This window comes from Passer domesticus, chromosome 22 (genome assembly GCF_036417665.1).
Source record: "Passer domesticus isolate bPasDom1 chromosome 22, bPasDom1.hap1, whole genome shotgun sequence".
In the NCBI taxonomy this organism is placed as follows: Eukaryota; Metazoa; Chordata; class Aves; order Passeriformes; family Passeridae; genus Passer; species Passer domesticus.
The window spans coordinates 663,221-680,676 of record NC_087495.1 but is presented as its reverse complement, the minus strand read 5'-3'; the positions used below and the strand labels follow the sequence as shown (position 1 = coordinate 680,676).

The 17,456-nt window shown below is 53.8% G+C and overlaps 1 protein-coding gene and 1 long non-coding RNA gene across 6 annotated transcripts in view; one reads left to right on the top strand and one right to left on the bottom strand.

Annotated features, from left to right (window-relative positions):
• The window catches only part of EPHB2 (EPH receptor B2), a 149,338-nt gene that overhangs the window by 121,753 nt on the left and 10,129 nt on the right, over positions 1-17,456 (bottom strand). For 4 of the 5 annotated variants that reach the window (XM_064397310.1, XM_064397313.1, XM_064397311.1 and 1 more), the window contains exon 1: positions 1,712-1,929. The exons of the other annotated variant lie outside the window; for it this stretch is intronic. In XM_064397310.1, coding sequence (XP_064253380.1) covers positions 1,712-1,796 — 85 coding nt within the window. In that variant the 5' untranslated portion in view covers positions 1,797-1,929. Of the gene's footprint in view, positions 1-1,711; positions 1,930-17,456 lie in introns of those variants that run through there. 5 annotated transcript variants of the gene reach the window in all.
• On the top strand, positions 964-12,267 carry LOC135285268 (uncharacterized). The gene is made up of 3 exons (XR_010350208.1): positions 964-1,350; positions 6,284-6,548; positions 11,850-12,267. It is a non-coding gene; the product is annotated as an uncharacterized LOC135285268 (long non-coding RNA).

Sequence of the window (17,456 nt, the reverse complement as noted above, 5' to 3'; positions counted from 1 at the left end):
TTTTCACCTTGCCAGCTCTCCAGAAGCCTTTTCCTGGAAGGCTAGATGAGGGATCTAGCTGCCCACAGTAACCCTGAGAGTGACCATCACAGCCCCATAACACACACAGGGCAAGAGAAGAGCAGGGGCATGGGGGGACCACGCCAAACCCAAAGCAACACAGTCAGCCCTGGCTGGAATGGCCGCTGGAAGCGCACTGACCATCTCCCTGAGAGCGTCCCCCATCCGTGGAGGAGCACACCTTAGAGCAATCATCTCGGGTGGGTGAAACACCTCACCTGCACTGGCCAGCCCCTCATTTCTAGATATACTCCCCATCCCTTGGCACACATGCATCCAGTGCCTGCCGCTCCTGTCATGATGATGGGAAAGTTACTCAGGCTCCACAAACACGCGTGGGAGCCCCGGGAGCCAGTCACTGACCCACAGCACCAGCCAGCAGCACCTCTTGGGCAGCAGCAGGAGCAGGGTGGGGTGGAGATGTCACCCCATCCCTGCCCAAGGCACCCAGCATGCCACACTTGGCAGCATCAGCTTGTCATGGTCAAGTGCGCATGGGCCCCGCCGGCCAAGCCAGACCCCATTGGAAGCGTCAAGACCACCGGCGGATGGGGCCAGACGTCCTGCATGGACACGTATGCTCTCACAAACACGCTCCTCACCCCAACCCTCCCCCCCATAATTAAAACCATGCTGGGTTCATTTGAATAGCAGAGCTGGCGAGCGCTCTCCGCTGCAACGTAAATAGTCCTATTTATGCCAAGCTCCCATATTGTAAATATCACGATGTATAGCTGGCCAACCCATGAGTCATCTCCCAAAACTCCAACTTAATAAATGGTGCCTCATCCATGTTCCAGACAAACACCGTCCGAGTGGCTCCCACCGCCCGGCACACGCAGGGCCAGCACTGGCCACCCAGCCTGCCCACCAGCCCAACGGAGCCGGAGGGACAGCGGAGCCACCCAGCCGCTCCAACACGACCCTTCCACAATGGACAGGCATCCCTGGACCACGCCGCTCCAGGACGAGCAGGTTTTTGGCCTGACACCTGGCCCTCGCCCCTGCCCAGCCCAGTTCTCTGGCACTTCCCAGGGTGTCCACGCAGCGGGCGGGTGGGAGCAGGCAGGAATGGCTGGGATGGTTGAACGAGGCTCCCCTTGCACAGACCCCGCCGTGGGGCTCCCGGCCAGCGCCGTCCCCACACACCCAGCCCAGGAGCTCCCCACCTGCCGCCTCGCACTGCTTTGTCTGAGCACCGGGGACCTCGCCGGGGAGCTCGGCTCCTCCTGGGGACGCCGGGAACGCCACGGCGCCAACGGGGAGCCGGCCACCAGCTCCAGAACGCCGGTAAGGCCTGGCGGAGGGGCACCCCAAAGACTCTCCCGAGAGCACGGGGCGGTGAATGCCGGGCATCCCCGGGGGACCCTCCGCGGTACCCAGGGATGCCCGCTCCGGCGGAGGGATGGCGGGGAGAAGCGCGGCCAGCGATCGGGAGGGTCTGTGGGCGGGGGGGGCACACACGACACACCGGGCTCCGGCGGCGACACCTCCAGCCGGGGTAGCACTTCCCCAAACTTCGCCTCCCCTCCGAAGGGCGTGCGGCGGGGAGGGGGGCAGGGGGCAAAGTGCCACCCCCCAAAAAACGGGGAAAACCCGGAGGGGGCTCGCCCTACCCGCAGGGCCCCCGCCCCCCGCGCGCCCCCCTTACCTTCCACGGCGGCGAGCAGGGGCAGGAGGGCGAGGGGCAGGCAGCAGAGCCACAGCGGCCCCATGGTGCGCGCCGGGCCGGGCATCAGAGGCGGCGCGGCCGGCGCTCCATGGAGGCGGCGGAGCGCGGAGCGCAGAGCCCAGAGCCCCTCGCTGGGGCCGCCGCCGGCGCGGGCACGGCCGCGGGCACGGAGCGCTCCGCCGGCCCCGCCGCCGCGGCCGGGCCGAGCCACCGCCGCCGCCGCGCGGGGGACGCCCCGCGCCGCCCGCCCCGCCCCGCCCGGGGCCGCGCTGCTCGCGGGGGTGGCGGGGGCGGCGAGAGGGGCGCGGCGGCCGGGGGGGCGCGGCGGGGGCCGGCGGCGGGCCGGGGGCGGCGGGCGGCGAGCGGGCGGCGGCTCCCCCCGGCTCGCCGATGGTTTCTCCCGGAGCTGTCGATCATCCAGAGAAAGCCGTAATTTCAGCCCAAATCCGCCTCGCCGGGGCTCGCTGCGCCGCCGGCACCGGCGAGGGGGCGGAGGGGCGGGGGGTCCCGGGGGGATGCCCCCGCCGCCGCGCCCTTCGCACCGCCCCGGGCATCTCTCCCGCGGGGCTGAGCCCCCGCAGCTGCCCACTGGAGCCGGGGGGCCAGGGCGGTGAGGAGATTCCCGTCTGGAGAAGGGACGCGTACAGCAGGATACAAAAAAAAGAAACAAAAACCCAAGGAGTTGGCAAATCCGAGGCTTGTTGTGGGCAGCCCCCGCGTCCTTCTCCTCCACCATCCCCCTGCTGCCAGCCAGGAGAGAACAGGAATCCCCCCACTTCCCACGTGGAGCGGTTGTACTTGGTCACAAGCCCCATTGACACTGCCGGGGTCAAGCAGGACCTTCCTAGAAGGTGCAACCACATCTACCCTGTGGGCACCTCATGATCCACACCCTCTTCAGGGCATGTCAGGGAGGTTGGGACCAGATGGTCTTTAAGGTCCTTCCAACCCAAACCATTCTGTGAATCTATGACACGTGGCTGCTGCCAGGACTCTACACAGGAGGTCCCTCTGCCACCTGACATCTCCTCCTCACCTCTCTAGTATCCACGCTGTACCCAGCAGTGTCCTCTGCTCATCCCCATAGCTGTGTCCCAATTACTGCTGGTTGGGCAGAAGGTTCAGGTGCATCCTGCAGGAAGCACTTGTGTCCTGGAAGATCTTCCTAGGGAGGTCACACCCTGCACATGGATCTCTACACGAGCTGTGCCAAGTTCATAGGTCAGGAGCTGAAGACCCACTGGAGTTCGAGGATGGATTCCTGTCCCTCAACCCACCATGGAAGGACATGGAAAAAACAGTCCAGGCTCCACTGTGCTCTTCCTTATCCCTTTCATGCACCAGCAGCTCGAGGACCTAGGGTTCTGCCTTGACTCACCACAGGACATGATTCCACAGGAGTGGTTAGTGGAGGTTACAGCCCCATGATGGTGTTGGCCACATGCATGAGCCAAATGATCTTCCCAAGCTCAGTGTGGCCAGCTGCAGGCTCTGGTCTGCTTTGGGAGTTCTTGTCACTGCAGATGTTGCTGCTCATCCAGGTTGGCCCCACATCCAACATGAAAACCCTGTGGCCCAGCTCCATCATGTGTGGAGAAGCTTTCATCATTAGAAACTCTTCTGGGGTCACTCTTGCATTGAGGAAGGAGGCTGAAGGCCAGGACAGCCAGTGGCCTTGCTTCTCTTTCCTTCAGATGTATTCTTCTCCAGGGCAAGAATCCCAAGGATCCCCAGCAGTTACCTACCATTCCAGCCCTGTACCAGGCTCCCCCAGTCCCAGCCTTACCTCACCCCCTACTGCTCTGGAGCAGCCAGCATTTCTCATCAGATGTCTGAAAGCACTCCCCATTTCCAAACTCGTCATACCCTCATTTCAGTCCTCCTGGATCCCAGCGCTTTTGTATCCTGCATGTTCCCAAGGATCCATCAATTCTCCCAAATGGAAACCTGGGGTCCAAGAGCAGCAGCCTTGTATATTTGCCAGTGCCTACCCAGACCCTCAGGATTTTCTTGAAGCTCTCCAGGACTGCACTGCCAGACACAATGGTAATTTTGTCCCAAGGGAACAGTCACTGGAGACCTTCTCTCTTCTCTTTTGAGATCCCCCTTGGGGTGTTGCTGATGGAGATGGACCTTGGACTATGCAGACTCATCTGGCTGCTGCACTAACTTTGAAGTTCTTACATGCTCCCTGGGGTCTGGGTTGTGCCCTGAAGATGCTCTTCATGGCCAGTTATGAGCTGTGAGCACTGGTCCCAGCTCACACCTTCACTCTGCTCCCAGGAAGGGCTTTCTATGACTGTTGCATTTTTTGGCATCCATGGGAAGGCCTGCCAAAGTTCCACTGCCACCCTCACAAAGTTGCTGTTCCCAGTGCAGGTGTTGTCACCAGTATCCACCTTCTGACCTGAATCCCAAAAGCTCCTCTGGTCACCATGCCTCAATATCTGAGCAGACCAGCAAGTGCTGCAAAGAACCGTGCATGACAAGGGACTCCAGGCCTCCTCCATTGTCCTTCTCTGCACCTTCCATTCACTCTGCACAAGATTTAGTGGCTTCAGTGGGGGCTGGCCATGGACCAGGGAGCGCTGTGCATCCTCACTGCTGTCCTCAGCCACACTGTGAGCTGATGCTCTCCTTGCTGCCATCTGGTGACAAGTGGCCTTGGAACTGTATCACACGGACATGACCACCATCAGGCAGCTTGGATGTGGCCAGCTGGAAGTCAGGTTACTCAGGTTTTGCTGGTCCTTGCTGCCCACAAGTAACCCTGGGGCAGCACTGCCACAGGACACTCAAGCCCTGCTGCAGACAGCATCAGGTACAGCCTTGATGGGGGTCACAAAATGGAACAACCACCCCTCCAGCTGCACCCACATTTTAGTTTATATCAAAAAATGGTTCCCAGGCTGATAGAGCCAGGAGAGATGACATCTAGGTGGACATTAAAACAGGTATGATGGTGACACATTTAATGCTGCATTTTCAGTTCCTGATGCAGAAAGAAAAAGGTCATTTGCATGTGAAACCCTTGGCTCATCACACCTGGAGGAGGTGGTTCCCTCTCACCCTCTGTGAGGTTAAAGAGGTGCAGCTGGGAGTCAAGGGAGGTACAAAGGAAAGCAGCAAGTGGTGACACAGAGCTGTCAGGCACAGACTCATGGCTCAGTGCAGTTGTCTTTGGTGATTCCAAGGAGCCTCAGCTACCAGAAAGATTCAGGAGATGCTTCTTTGGTCCAAGGAAGGGACTTGGTCAGTCTCAATGCCCCAGCTGAGAGAAAGGGAGGTTTATGTGGAATGGGGGAGATGGGGAATGAGTCCCATGCTGGCACCTAGAGTAAATCTGCCTGTAAAGTCCCAGCAAGAGCAGACAGGGAGCTGGTCCAGGGCCACAGAGAGATGCACTGCAGAGAATCAGCACCCTTGGTCCTGAATCGACACCCTTGGTCACACCTCTGCATGCGAGAGAAGGAAAGCTTTCCAGGTCCTGGCTGAATCCCTTGGGCTCCAAGGAACCTCGAGCTTACACGGGCAGGCCGGGAGGAGGAAAACACGAGCATATTTTTACAGAAATTGGAGTCTCCCTGCAGCAGAAAGTCCGGTAAAAGCAAAACCCAAGTGAAAAGCAGCTTCAGCTGTTCTGGCTCTGGCTGTGACGGGCTTGGCCACAGGCCAGTGAGTTAATTCTGCCTATTAACTAATAGTATAGTATTGTCGGTAAAGATTCATTGCTAAACTTATGTTTTTAAGATATCGCTTATCATTTAAACACTTAACTCCTGATCCCTAAACATGTACAGGCACCATGTAGCCCTGCAGCCATGCTGCAGATAACCAAAGCCACCACTGGCTGGGGAGGCCGGGCAGTGTTTAACCCTTTTCCCCCTCTTTGTTTGAATGATAAATTGTCTGGAGTAGCTCTTTCCAGAGGAGAGCAGGCCCTCCCACTCAGGGACCACTTATTATCACCTACTTAATGTTCCCCAGCTCAGCAGGGATGGAGGAACTGTTCCCAATAGGGGATTTTTCTAACCTCTGTGAAGGGTGTGTGAACAGCCAGAAACCCCATGGATATCTGTGATTGCAGCCCGTCACCACCAAGGGCCTCCCTCTGTCCTTCCTTGCCTTTCCCAGTCACCCCAGTGCTCTGCAGGCTGGGGACAGCCAGGTCTGCTCCTTCAGGAGGAAGGGTGAGAGCAACAGGGGCTCCCCACCTCCAGGCTGAGCCCTCGGTGCTGCCCAGCACCTTTCAGCTCAACATCCCCACTCTGATCTGTTCCACAAATCGACAGTTTCCAGGGATCTCAGACCTCTCCCACACCATCCCAGAGCAAACCAGCACCTTCACCAGTCACACCAGCCACCACTCAAGCAGGCATTGGCAGCAGCCCCCACCTGGGACATGTGGGGAGGTTTCTCTGCACAGAGTTAAATAAAGATTAACCTTTTACATCCCCGTACTCTTGCTGAGCGTACCTGGCCCCGGGTGGCTCGTGCTGAAACGTGACCCTGGACAGCCGCACCTCGCTCAACCTGTTTATCCTGTTGCAGGGACCTGAGGAGGGGGAACCAGCGGCTCCTCTCCCCTTCAGCTCTCTCCCCCGGCATTTCTGAGCCCTCCACATGAGGGACTCCTGTGTGCAGGAACCCCGAGCTCCCTGGAAGCAGGCGGGTGAAGCAGAGAGGAGGGAGGTGAGAGGATGGCACCGGGCAGCCGAGCATCCTCCTGCGCTGGGACCCCAGCGAGGCAGAGCCGCAGGAAAGCTCCAGGCGAGGATTTAACCTGCGGGGAGCATCGAGCACCAAGGGCTGGAAGGTAACCCTGTTTCTGTTGCTGCTGCAATGTCTGAGGCTTTAGAGCCTTCTGCTAGAATAAGAAGGAAAAGTCAACTGGTAGATTGCAATAACGATTTGGAGAGTTCTCCGCTCAGAAAATGAATGAAACTTTTGAATGGTAGCCATGGGAACAAATTAAAGAGAAGAGGCGCTTTTGAAGCATTTAAAATAGATTTAGAACTGTAGAATTGAGCAGGAAATTTGGATTATTTTGTTTGACAGCTAATTTGAACCCAGGTTCAGAATTAAAAGTAACTTTTGGGAAAATAAAGTTCATAAAAGTGTCTTCTTGAAAAATTTGTTTTGGTAAATAAGCAGCATCATAGAGAGGCAGGAAGGAAAAAATTAAAAGAAGGCAAATTTATAAAAACCCCATATAGTATATATTTATTGCTAAATAAAAACAAGGATTTCCTGATTTATAGACTTATATAATCATTAAGGTTGGAAAAGACCTCCAAGATCATCAAGTCCTACCTTTGACTGAGTACCACTACTTTTCCAGAATGTAGAGAAATGTGACAATCAAGTCTATAAACTATTACTCTATGTATAAAAAAAAAAAAAACAAAACAAAACCCAAAACCAAAAAAAAACAAACAAAAAACCACAAAAAAAAACACCAAACAAAAAACACAAAAAAACCCCCATCACCAAAACATTTTAAAAGACTATTTAGATATACAGCAAAGAAAAGGTGGAACCATCACCAGAATATCATATTATATATAGAAACTTAATCCAAAATACTTTACAGCCATGAGGCATGACTGGCAGAAGATGGGGTTTGCATTCTGGAAAATATCTTCATTTCAATCCTTGGTTATAGCCAGAAATAACAGTGTTAGAGAATAAATCTGCCCAGGAGATAACCTGTGATGAAAAACTGCCAGGCATTACCTACTGACAGGGGTAACGACATAAAAGGATGCTCGATTTAATTGCTGTCATTTGTAAAGGTTTGTAAAATAAAAGGATGTAACCCAAGCTATTTTGCGGCAGGGAACCCAAGGTCCAGAAGTCTTCCAGAATATAGTTTTAAAGTTGTTCAGAGGAAGGTAGAAAACTGAAAAGTCAAACTCAGGTCTGTGTTTAATACTATAAAATTACAGGGTGGCATCCTTGAAATTGAGAATGCTGAAATGGCATTTAATAGGAAACTGGGGAAACCGGGGAGAAAACTACCTGGGTTTTGTCAATGCTGGTGTTAAATATAGGAGCTTTGCAAATGCTTATGGACGCTATGAAAAAGTGCAGCATTATGTGTTACACTGAAGGCACTCGTGAACAAAATCCCCAGTGCTCTGAGGCAGCAGGGGTTTACAAGAAGGCAAATACAGGATCAGAGGCAATGGTCTGGTGTGAGACTGCTCTTTCCTCCTCAGAGGTGCTACAGAAAGACAGATGTGAGGGAGGCAACCACATGTCCTTCCACAGCAGAGGGTGGGAGCACACAGGTTGTCACAGCCAGGGTGAATGGGGGAGCCCTGAGTGGAAGATGTCCCTCTCCATGGCAGGGGGGTGGAACTGGGTGGTCTCTAGGATTCCTTCCAGCTCAAACAATCTATGACTCTATGCCTCCATCCATGTATTTCCAAAGGGAAGCAAGCTACAGGAGCGTGGTGGGAAGGGACAGGAAGCACTGTGGAGGTGGTGGACACATCTTCAAGGAGGGAGAGGCAGGGGCTTCTACTCAAAATGTAAGGAGGCTTGGGGGGTCTTTTGGGCTGGGCAGAGGCAGGGGACACATCTCTTCAGGGCTTGAGGAGTGCTGGCCATGGCACAGGAGCAGGACCTGCTTCGTGTCTGTCCGTGGCTCTGGCAGGGAGTGGGAGGAAGCACTGCCCAGCTAACCAGCGTGGATGGAGCACAGCTGCCCTGGAACAGCCTGTCCTGCTGCTCTTTGGGTTGCTGACCTGGCAACAGAGGGACCTGCCAGCCAAAGTGTGCTCAGGTGACTGCTGGCACCCTGACTGGCACTGCCAGGATGGAGCAGTGATGGTGGAGAGGCCGTGACACTGGTCCCTGCCAGAAACACAAGGGGACAGTGATGGTCACAAAGGCCATCCTTTCATCCAGCCCTGCAGTGTGGCCCATTGAGGAGGCTCTTTGCAGATTTCTCCCCAAGACTTGGTCCTTGCAGCTGCTGGGATCCCGTTGGCCCACTGGAATCAGGATCCTGCTTGGTCCCTGTGGAATTTGTCCTTGAGTGCTCCTTTAGGGATTCTCATAAGCACCTGGGACTGCTGATTCCTTCTGCACTCATTGAGGTGTCCCTGCTCCTGAAGGGACCAGGAGCACACCATCAGGGCTGAGCCCTCACCATCCTGTCCCGGCACCAGGGGATGGGGTGCCTTGAGGAGTGCTGTGGTGGCCATATGAAAAGTCCCTGGGAGACACAAACTCCATGTATTAGAGAGCAGCTGAAGACCCCTGAGTAAGTGCTGTCTGCCAGAGGAAAGTCCATGGGGCTTCTCCAAAGGGGAATCCTGCTTTACAACCCTTCAGAGCCCTCCAGAGTGACCAAACACACACTGTCAGTGCCATCTGCTCCTGGCATCTGCTGGGGGCTCCAAAAGCTTTCCTTTAAGTTCCTTGCTGAAAGTTTTTTAAGGAAAGCAGGAAGCCTGGGAGAGTCAAGGAGGTTCCTTGTCATTTTAATTGCATAAGACATGGCTGCAGAGAGAAGTAAGCAGAGGGAGGTCACCAGCCTGTCGTGCAGGGTCTGAGCTGTCATGTCCAACAGCCCCAGAAGAGGCAGGAATAGGAGCGAGCAAGGAGGTGACAAAGGATAAGTGATGTCATAGGGAAAACACCCATAACTTCACTTGCACAGTGACAAGGTTGCTCCTTTCTCCGTCTTCTCCCAGGAATAAACCAAAGCCATCAAATGACACTTGTGTGAGGTCCAGGGCCAGGGTCTAAAAGATTGGGGTTTGGGATCAAAAGAGGTGATTCTTCACATGGATGGAAGGTGAACTGTTGACCTCATCAGCAGCACTGGGGACACAAAATTCACAGGGATTCAAGTGCAGGCCGGAAAAGTCTTTGGAATGGAGATACAGGAATCTAGAACACACAGGGAAATCCACGGAAATTAAAATAGCTGAAAAGTCATCAGTACAGATTTTCCTGGACCCCTACAGCCCCCCAGCCTGTCCTCCTTCTTCTGTTAAAATCCTTCCTGGCCCCTTGGGATGCTAGAGACTTGTTCCATGGGCTACACCAACCCCTAGCAGGGGCTCCCTGCCATCAACGTGGCCCCAGTGCAGGATGGGGACCTCCAGCACAGCCCTGCCAGTTGCATTCATGCACCCGAGACGTCTTTAATTTGGGTTTACTTTGCTTTTTTCTTTCTCAAGGCATGTTTTGTTCTGTCTGGAGAGCTGGGAATGTCAAAAGCTGGAGTTGCTATGCCAGTGCTGGGGTGGGGACTTCAGCAGGAGCTGAGGGAGCTGGCACAGCGCCCTGTGAGAGGGAGCAGGAGGGGAGCAGGAGCCAGCTCTGAGGGGAGCTGAGGGATGCTCATGGGTGTTCCAGCCTTGGGAGCACAGCAAGCACAGAGCCTTCCAGCCTTGGGATATGGAGGCAGGGATGTGTTGAGCTGGGGCTGTGCTGAATGCATTGCTCAGCAGGAATACTGGGGAGGAAATAAATCAGCCCCTGATTTACCTGGGAGGACAGATACTTCTTCTCAACTGGTTTTTAATTTGGACTCAATTTCCAAGCCCGGCTGTTCAGATGTCTCTGAGATAAGTGATCTGTGTAACGTCTGAGTCAAACAGGATTTTCCTTCTTTTCAGACAGCAAAGCTGTGCTCTGTAAGTGGATGTTCCAGCTAATGAGGTGTTAAGTGTAGAGAGAATCACAAGTACTCGAGGGCAGGATCCAGCTGGTAGTAAAACCAACAACCAGCACCAAGATTGTCCTCAACTTCTAGGAACAACTTCCGACAATAAAACTGTACTGAGGGCAGGAGCGAGGGAAAACCTGGGAAGTAGAACCACAAAAATACAGCCATATGTCATGTTACAGCTCCATCACATGTTCCCTTTCCTTGGGCCAATGGAGGATGACTCGGGAGAGACAGCAACAGTGGCTTTTAGCTGGCAACCAGGGGCCAAGTGGGAGCAGCCCAGAGGGTCTTGAAATCCCAGCGTTTGCTGAAGAAATGTCCACAGAAGATGCAGTGAATCCTGCCAAGGAGGTTTAGCACAGGTCTCTGCTCCTGGGGAGAAGGGATGCTGTCTGGGCCTGAGCTACTGTGCCTTGCAGTGTCTGAAGTGCTGAGAGGAACAGGGTGAATCTTGAAGCCAAATGTATCATCTGCCCATTTTGTTTGCCCAAAAGCCCAGCTGCATGCACATGCAGTAGCCCTGGTGTCCATCCCTCCACAGCAAAGCCACCTCCATCTGTCCTTTTGCCTCTGTGGAGAACAGGCAGCCCAGGAGCAGCAGGACCACCTGGCACAAGGACAGAGAGGATGCACAGGCTCCACAGTGACCTGGTCTTCAGGACACTTCCACACCACAGAACCAAAAATCACAGTGATATTCTCTGAAAGGGATTTTCTTAGTGTTCTGCTGTGGACACAGGTTCAGCTGGCACCTCAGATGGACATCAGGGTTAGGGAGCAAGCCCATGAGGAGCCTGGAGGAGACCAGGTGGGACAGAGAAGCATGAATGTCCTACAAATGCAGTGTCAAGACACACAGATGTCTTAGCAAGGGACCTGAGGAGGGAGGATCAGAAACGTGTAGGGGAAACACAGCAGGTTCCCTAAAGCAGCAGCCAGTGGCAGATGTCCTGCTTTGGACATTCCAAGTGGTGCTGAGAAGTCCACAGGACCTCATGGCAGATGGTAGAACACTGTCAGCTCCAACACTCACTCAGTGTAAGAAAACTTGAGGTTGCAGAAAATCCCCTAGAGGGTTTCCAGGACCTGCCACATCACCCTGACCCAGTGCTGATGACACTGCAGGAGGCTGGACCAGAGACCCCATATATGCTCCCACCACCACCTCCAGGATTTATGGGTATCTCCTGAACTGACATCTGGGACACAGGTTGTGCAGCAGCAAAAGGAACAACCTGCAGTCCCTGAAGCAATATGGATATGGATATGGATATGGATATGGATATGGATATGGATATGGATATGGACATGGATATGGTTTAGTGGGCATAGTATTCAGTCAAAAGTTGGACTTGATGATCTTGGAAGTCTTTTCCAGTCTTAATGATTTTGTGATTCTGTGATTCTGTTGCTGTCCCACTGCAGCAGGTGGATAAAGATGTATCTCTGGAGCAGGACAGACCTCAGGAACAGGGATGGGAGAGCTGGGAGGAAGGTTCCAGCACCAAGACCCTCACGGCCATCCAGCATGGGACAGCACTTGGTGTTGGCTGAGGAAGGTCACCAGGGGATGGAATAACACAGGACTGGCAGCAAGCCAGCATCTCTCATAGCACTGGAGTTTATCTTTAACAACAACAACGGCAGCAGCCCCGCTTTGCTGGAAAATACCTGCCCAGCGCCGGGATCCTGCATCCTCAGACAGAGCCAGGCATCCTGCGGGAGCTGAGCCGTGTTATCTGCCCGAGGGGGATTACGCTGTGAAAACGGCTCGTTGGGGATTGTATATTAACAGGATATGCTCGGCTGGTTGACAGGAAGCAATAAAGTAATTTGAAAGAGACTGGGAGAGAGTGTGTGAGTTCCTGCGTCTGTGTTAAATCATGGCTCTAGATAAGCAAACAGCGGCCCCGGAGCGGGAGGAGCGCTGCCAACAGGGACACGGCCGGTGCCAGAAATCTCCGGGAGCTGCCGCAAGTCCATCTCGGAGGCAGCGTGGAAAGCACTGGGATTGCGATTACAGCTCTCCCATGCCCTGCCCCGGGCTGCGCTCCTGCAGGATGCCGTCCCTGTCACCCCGGCTGTGCACGTTTGCAAGGAGAGAATGCCCGGCAGCCCGGAGAGCTCTGCGGCTGCCGGCAGGAGCCATCCCACCCACCTTTAGAGCTCCGGGAAGGAGCTGCTCCTCCCAGCAGCTCCGGGCCTGCCGAAGGAAGGGGAGGAGAGCCGGGAGGAGAAAGACGTGCGGCTGCAAGGAGAGACAGTGCCGAGAGAAGGGCGAGGCACGGGCTGTTGGAGGCGAGGAGAGAAGGGGGCTGAAGGGAAGCATCGCCTGTGGCAGCCCAGGGATCGCAGCGCCCTGCTCGCCTCCCGCCCGGGGAGAGCGGATCCTGGTGTGTGTGTGTGTGTCTGTGTCAGGCATTCCAGGGAAGGGCATCCTGCGCTGTGTGTATCAGCCAGCCCAGGGAAGGGGATCCTGGTGTGTGTGTGTCAGGCATTCCAGGGAAAGGGATCCTGCCCTGTGTGTGTCAGCCAGCCCGGGGAAGGGGATCCTGCCCTGTGTGTGTCAGGCATTCCAGGGAAGTGGATCCTGCCCTGTGTGTGTGTCAGGCAGCCCAGGGAAGGGGATTCTGCCCTGTGTGTGTGTCAGCCAGCACAGCACCTGGCATGCTGGCCCCACTCAGCCTCCCACATCCTGCTGGAATCACGGCAAAATGTCAGCGGTGTTTATTGCTCTCAGAGAGGCTCTGCTGGCCTCCAACAGAGGATGTTTGAGGTCTTCTGATGCAATCTCTGGTCTTTTTTGTAAGGGATACACTTTCACACACCAAGTGATTGCCCAGAAGCTCCGTGCCACAAGATGTGAGCTCCACGGGATCAACAAAATGTGTCTGTGTTTGGTGGGCACTGAAGACACTCAAAGCACTTCTTCAGAATAATAGAAATTAAAAAAATCACATATGCTGCCTTCCACCAGAGGTTAAAAATATCCAACCTAGAGCCTAGATGAGTGTTGAACAGAATCACAGAATCACAGAATTTCTAGGTTGGAAGAGACCTTCAAGATCATCGAGTCCAACCCATCCTATCTTATACCGCAACTAGGTCATGGCACTAAGTGCCACATCTAGTCTCCTTTTAAACACATCCAGGGATGGTGACTCTACCACCTCCCTGGGCAGATGATTCCAGTGTTTGACCACTCTTTCTGTGAAAAACTTCCTCCTTAGGTCTAACCTGTATCTCCCTTGGCGCAGCTTGAGACTGTGTCCTCTTGTTCTATCTGTTGTTGCTCGGAGAAAGAGACTGACCCCCAGCTCACTACAGCCACCCTTCAGGAAGTTGTAGAGAGTGATAAGGTCACCTCTGAGTCTTCTCTTCTCCAGGCTAAACAAACCCAGCTCTCTTAGTCGTTCCTCATATGGCTTGTGTTCCAAGCCCCTCACCAGCCTCGTTGCTCTCCTTTGGACACGCTCAAGCATCTCAGCGTCCCTCCTAAACTGAGGGGCCCAGAACTGGACACAGTACTCTAGGTGTGGCCTCACCAGTGCCAAGTACAGGGGAAGAATGACCTCCCTGCTCCTGCTGGACACACTATTCCTGATACTGGCCAGGATGCCATTGGCCTTCTTGGCCACCTGAGCACACTGGTGGCTCATGTTCAGCCGACTGTCAACCAGTACCCCCAGGTCTCTTTCCACATGAGCACTGTCCAGCCACACCATCCCCAGCCTATAACGCTGCAGGGGGTTATTGTGGCCAAAGTGCAGGACTCGGCACTTGGACTTGTTGAACTTCATCCCATTGGATTCTGCCCATCCATCCAACCGTTCCAAGTCCTTCTGCAAAGCTCTCTGTCCCTCTAACTGATCGACACATGCTCCCAGCTTAGTGTCATCTGCAAATTTACTAATGAAAGACTCTAAACCCTCATCCATATCATCAATAAAAATATTAAACAGAACTGGCCCCAGCACAGACCCCTGAGGGACACCACTGGTGACTGGCCTCCAGCTGGATGCAGCACCATTCACGACCACTCTCTGGGCTTGGCCATGCAGCCAGTTCCTAACCCAGCACAGAATGTTCCTGTCCAAGCCACAGGCTGCCAGCTTATCTAGGAGTATGCTGTGGGAGACAGTGTCAAAGGCCTTGCTGAAATCCAAATAAACAACATCTACAGCCTTCCCTGCATCCACTAGGCAGGTTACCTGGTCATAAAAGGTGACCAGGTTGGTTAAACATGACCTACCCTTCCTAAACCCATGCTGACTGGGCCTGATACCCTGGCCATCCTGTAAATTCTTCATGATGGCACTTAATATAAACTGTTCCATTATTTTGCCAGGTACTGAGGTCAGACTGACTGGTCTATAATTACCAGGATCCTCCTTTGCACCCTTTTTGTGAATGGGTGTCACATTGGCCAGCTTCCAGTCTTCCGGAACCTCACCAGTGAGCCAGGACTGTTGGTAAATTATGGAGAGTGGCTTTGTAAGCTCATCTGCCAGCTCTCTCATTACCCTGGGGTGGATCCCATCAGGTCCCATAGATTTACGAACATCCAGGCATTTCAGTAGTTCTTTGACTGTCTCCTCTTGGATAAAGGGGGAACCATTCTGCTCCCTGACCCCATCAACCAGCCCAGGGGGGCAGGTATCTTGAAGGCAAGTCATCTTCCCACTAAAAACTGAGGCAAAGTAGTCATTAAGCACTTCTGCCTTCTCCTCATCTGCAGATACTAAGTTCCCTGCCTTGTCCAATAGGGAACTAAGGCTGGTCTTACCCTTCCTTCTAGCATTAATGTATTTGTAAAAACATTTGTAAAAATTGATTTTTTGTTATCCTTTACAGAAGTCGCCATTCTAAGTTCAAACTGAGATTTGGCCTCCCTAATTTTCTTCCTGCATGCTCTAGCAGCCTTCTTGAATACTTCCTTAGAGACCTGACCCTCCTTCCAAAGCTGATAGGTCCTCTTTTTATTCCTGAGTTCCTCTAGAACCTCTTTGCCCAGCCAGGCTGGACGTTTACCCCGCTGACTTATTTTTCGGCACACAGGGACAGTCTGTTCCTGTGCCCTCAAGATCTCTGTTTTGAGACATGTCCACCCTTCCTGAACTCCTTTGTTTTTAAGGGCTGTCTCCCAAGGGACGCTTTGAATAAGTCTCCTAAACAGGCCAAAGTCTGCCCTCTGGAAATCCAGTGCAAGAGTCTTACTGGTGCTCCTCCTGACTTCACCAAATATTGAGAACTCTATTATTTCATGATCACTCTGACCCAAGCGACCTCCAACCATCACATCTCCCACCAGCCCATCTCTATTTGTAAACAGCAGATCTAACATAGTCCCTCCCCTGGTGGGTTCACCCACCAGCTGTGACAGAAAGTTGTCTTCCATACTCTCTAAGAATTTCTTGGACTGCTTCTTTTCTGCTGTATTAAGTTCCCAGCAGATGTCTGGTAGGTTGAAGTCACCCACAAGAACAAGAACCTTTTTTCCCCATGTGTCAAGTGCCCCATGCTGGGTGATGGGCAGGAAGTGGGATGGGACTTGGAGCAACCTGGTCTAGTAGAGAGTGTCTCTGCCCATGGCAGGGGAGATGGAACAAGATTAAGTCCCATTGAACCCAAACCATCCTGTGATTCTATGAAAGCTCCCCTGACAGTGGTTTATGTCAAAAGCTCTATCTTACCCTGCAGCACCTCATACTGCCCTTGTCAGAGAAGATCTCCTAGTGCATAAAGCACTGTCCAGCGTGCATTGGGCACCCCTGTGCCTGACCAGCACCTTCTCCAGGGCATGAGTCCTCACACTCCTGCAGCTCTGTTATGAGAAGGCTTCCCTGGAAGCCAGGCCATGATGCATGTGGACACCTGCATACATTGGAAAATAAGTCCATGCCAGCAATTTTCACAAGCATGTTTGTTGCATTCCTTGGGGCATCACAGGCCCTCTCTGTTGAGGATAAAATGGTGGCTGGGACAAAGGTGGAAGTGACTGGAGCAGAAATGGTCAGTCAGAGACTGTGAGGTAGTGCCATGTCCTCCACATGTTCCTCATTTGCTTTTTCGACATTCCCCCCCTGATCCCTGCACTAATGCTGGATCCCCAGTGGAGTCATTGATGATGTTCTTGCACCCCTCCTTTCTCCCACGCACCTCACAACATTTTTGGAATATCCAGCTGGGACAAACACAACTTGTTCCCTGCCTGTGCAAGAACTGCTCCAGCTGGCTCTTCCAAAGACAGCCAGGCCAGCCACAGCTCAGAGTTATCTGATGGTCACACGCAGCAGCCAAACCCCCGAGCCCTTCCCACAGACTTTTCCTGCCATAGCTGGAAGGGCCTGGGCTGTACTGGGGAGCCAGCTGGCACCTGGCTGGGTGCGTGGGTAGTCCCCAGAGCCTGAGATGTCACCAGAAGCTCAGGTGATGTGCTGTGCAGCCCTTCCCATGGCGTCACTCAGCAGACTGGTGTGGGTGGCCCGTGGTGGCCTCTGGAGAGGCGGTGCCCTGCTCCCTCCTCTCCCTGGGCCTGTCGCTGTTTCGTGTCTCGCACTGCCTCATCTCGCAGAGCCTCACACAGACTGTCTGACCTTCATCACCAGCTTGGCACCAGGAGTTACCAGACCTGCTCCTGAGTCATCCCTGCATGCAGCAGGGAGCAGCAGCCTCCAGAAAATGGATGTGCCTGCTGCTATCCAACCCAGTCACATGGCTTGGGAGCTGCTTTGGAGCTCCCCAGGTGGGAATTGGCTGCCACCACTTCAGTCCTGCACAGTTTCCTCAGCCACTTGCTTGGAAGCCTAAGGGACCCGGATGGGACTGGCCAAAGCAGCCACATCCCAAGCTCAGCCCCACTCCTGAAGAGACCTGGGACACTCTGAACCTCTTTGCCTCTCCAGCAATTTGTCCTCTTTCCCTTACACCCCCACCCAGCTGCAGAAAAGAGATGATCTCCCAGTGCATGACCCAACCACCTCACAGCAGAATTGGAAGGGCTCCTGGAGCCAGGCCACTGGAGAGGAAGGA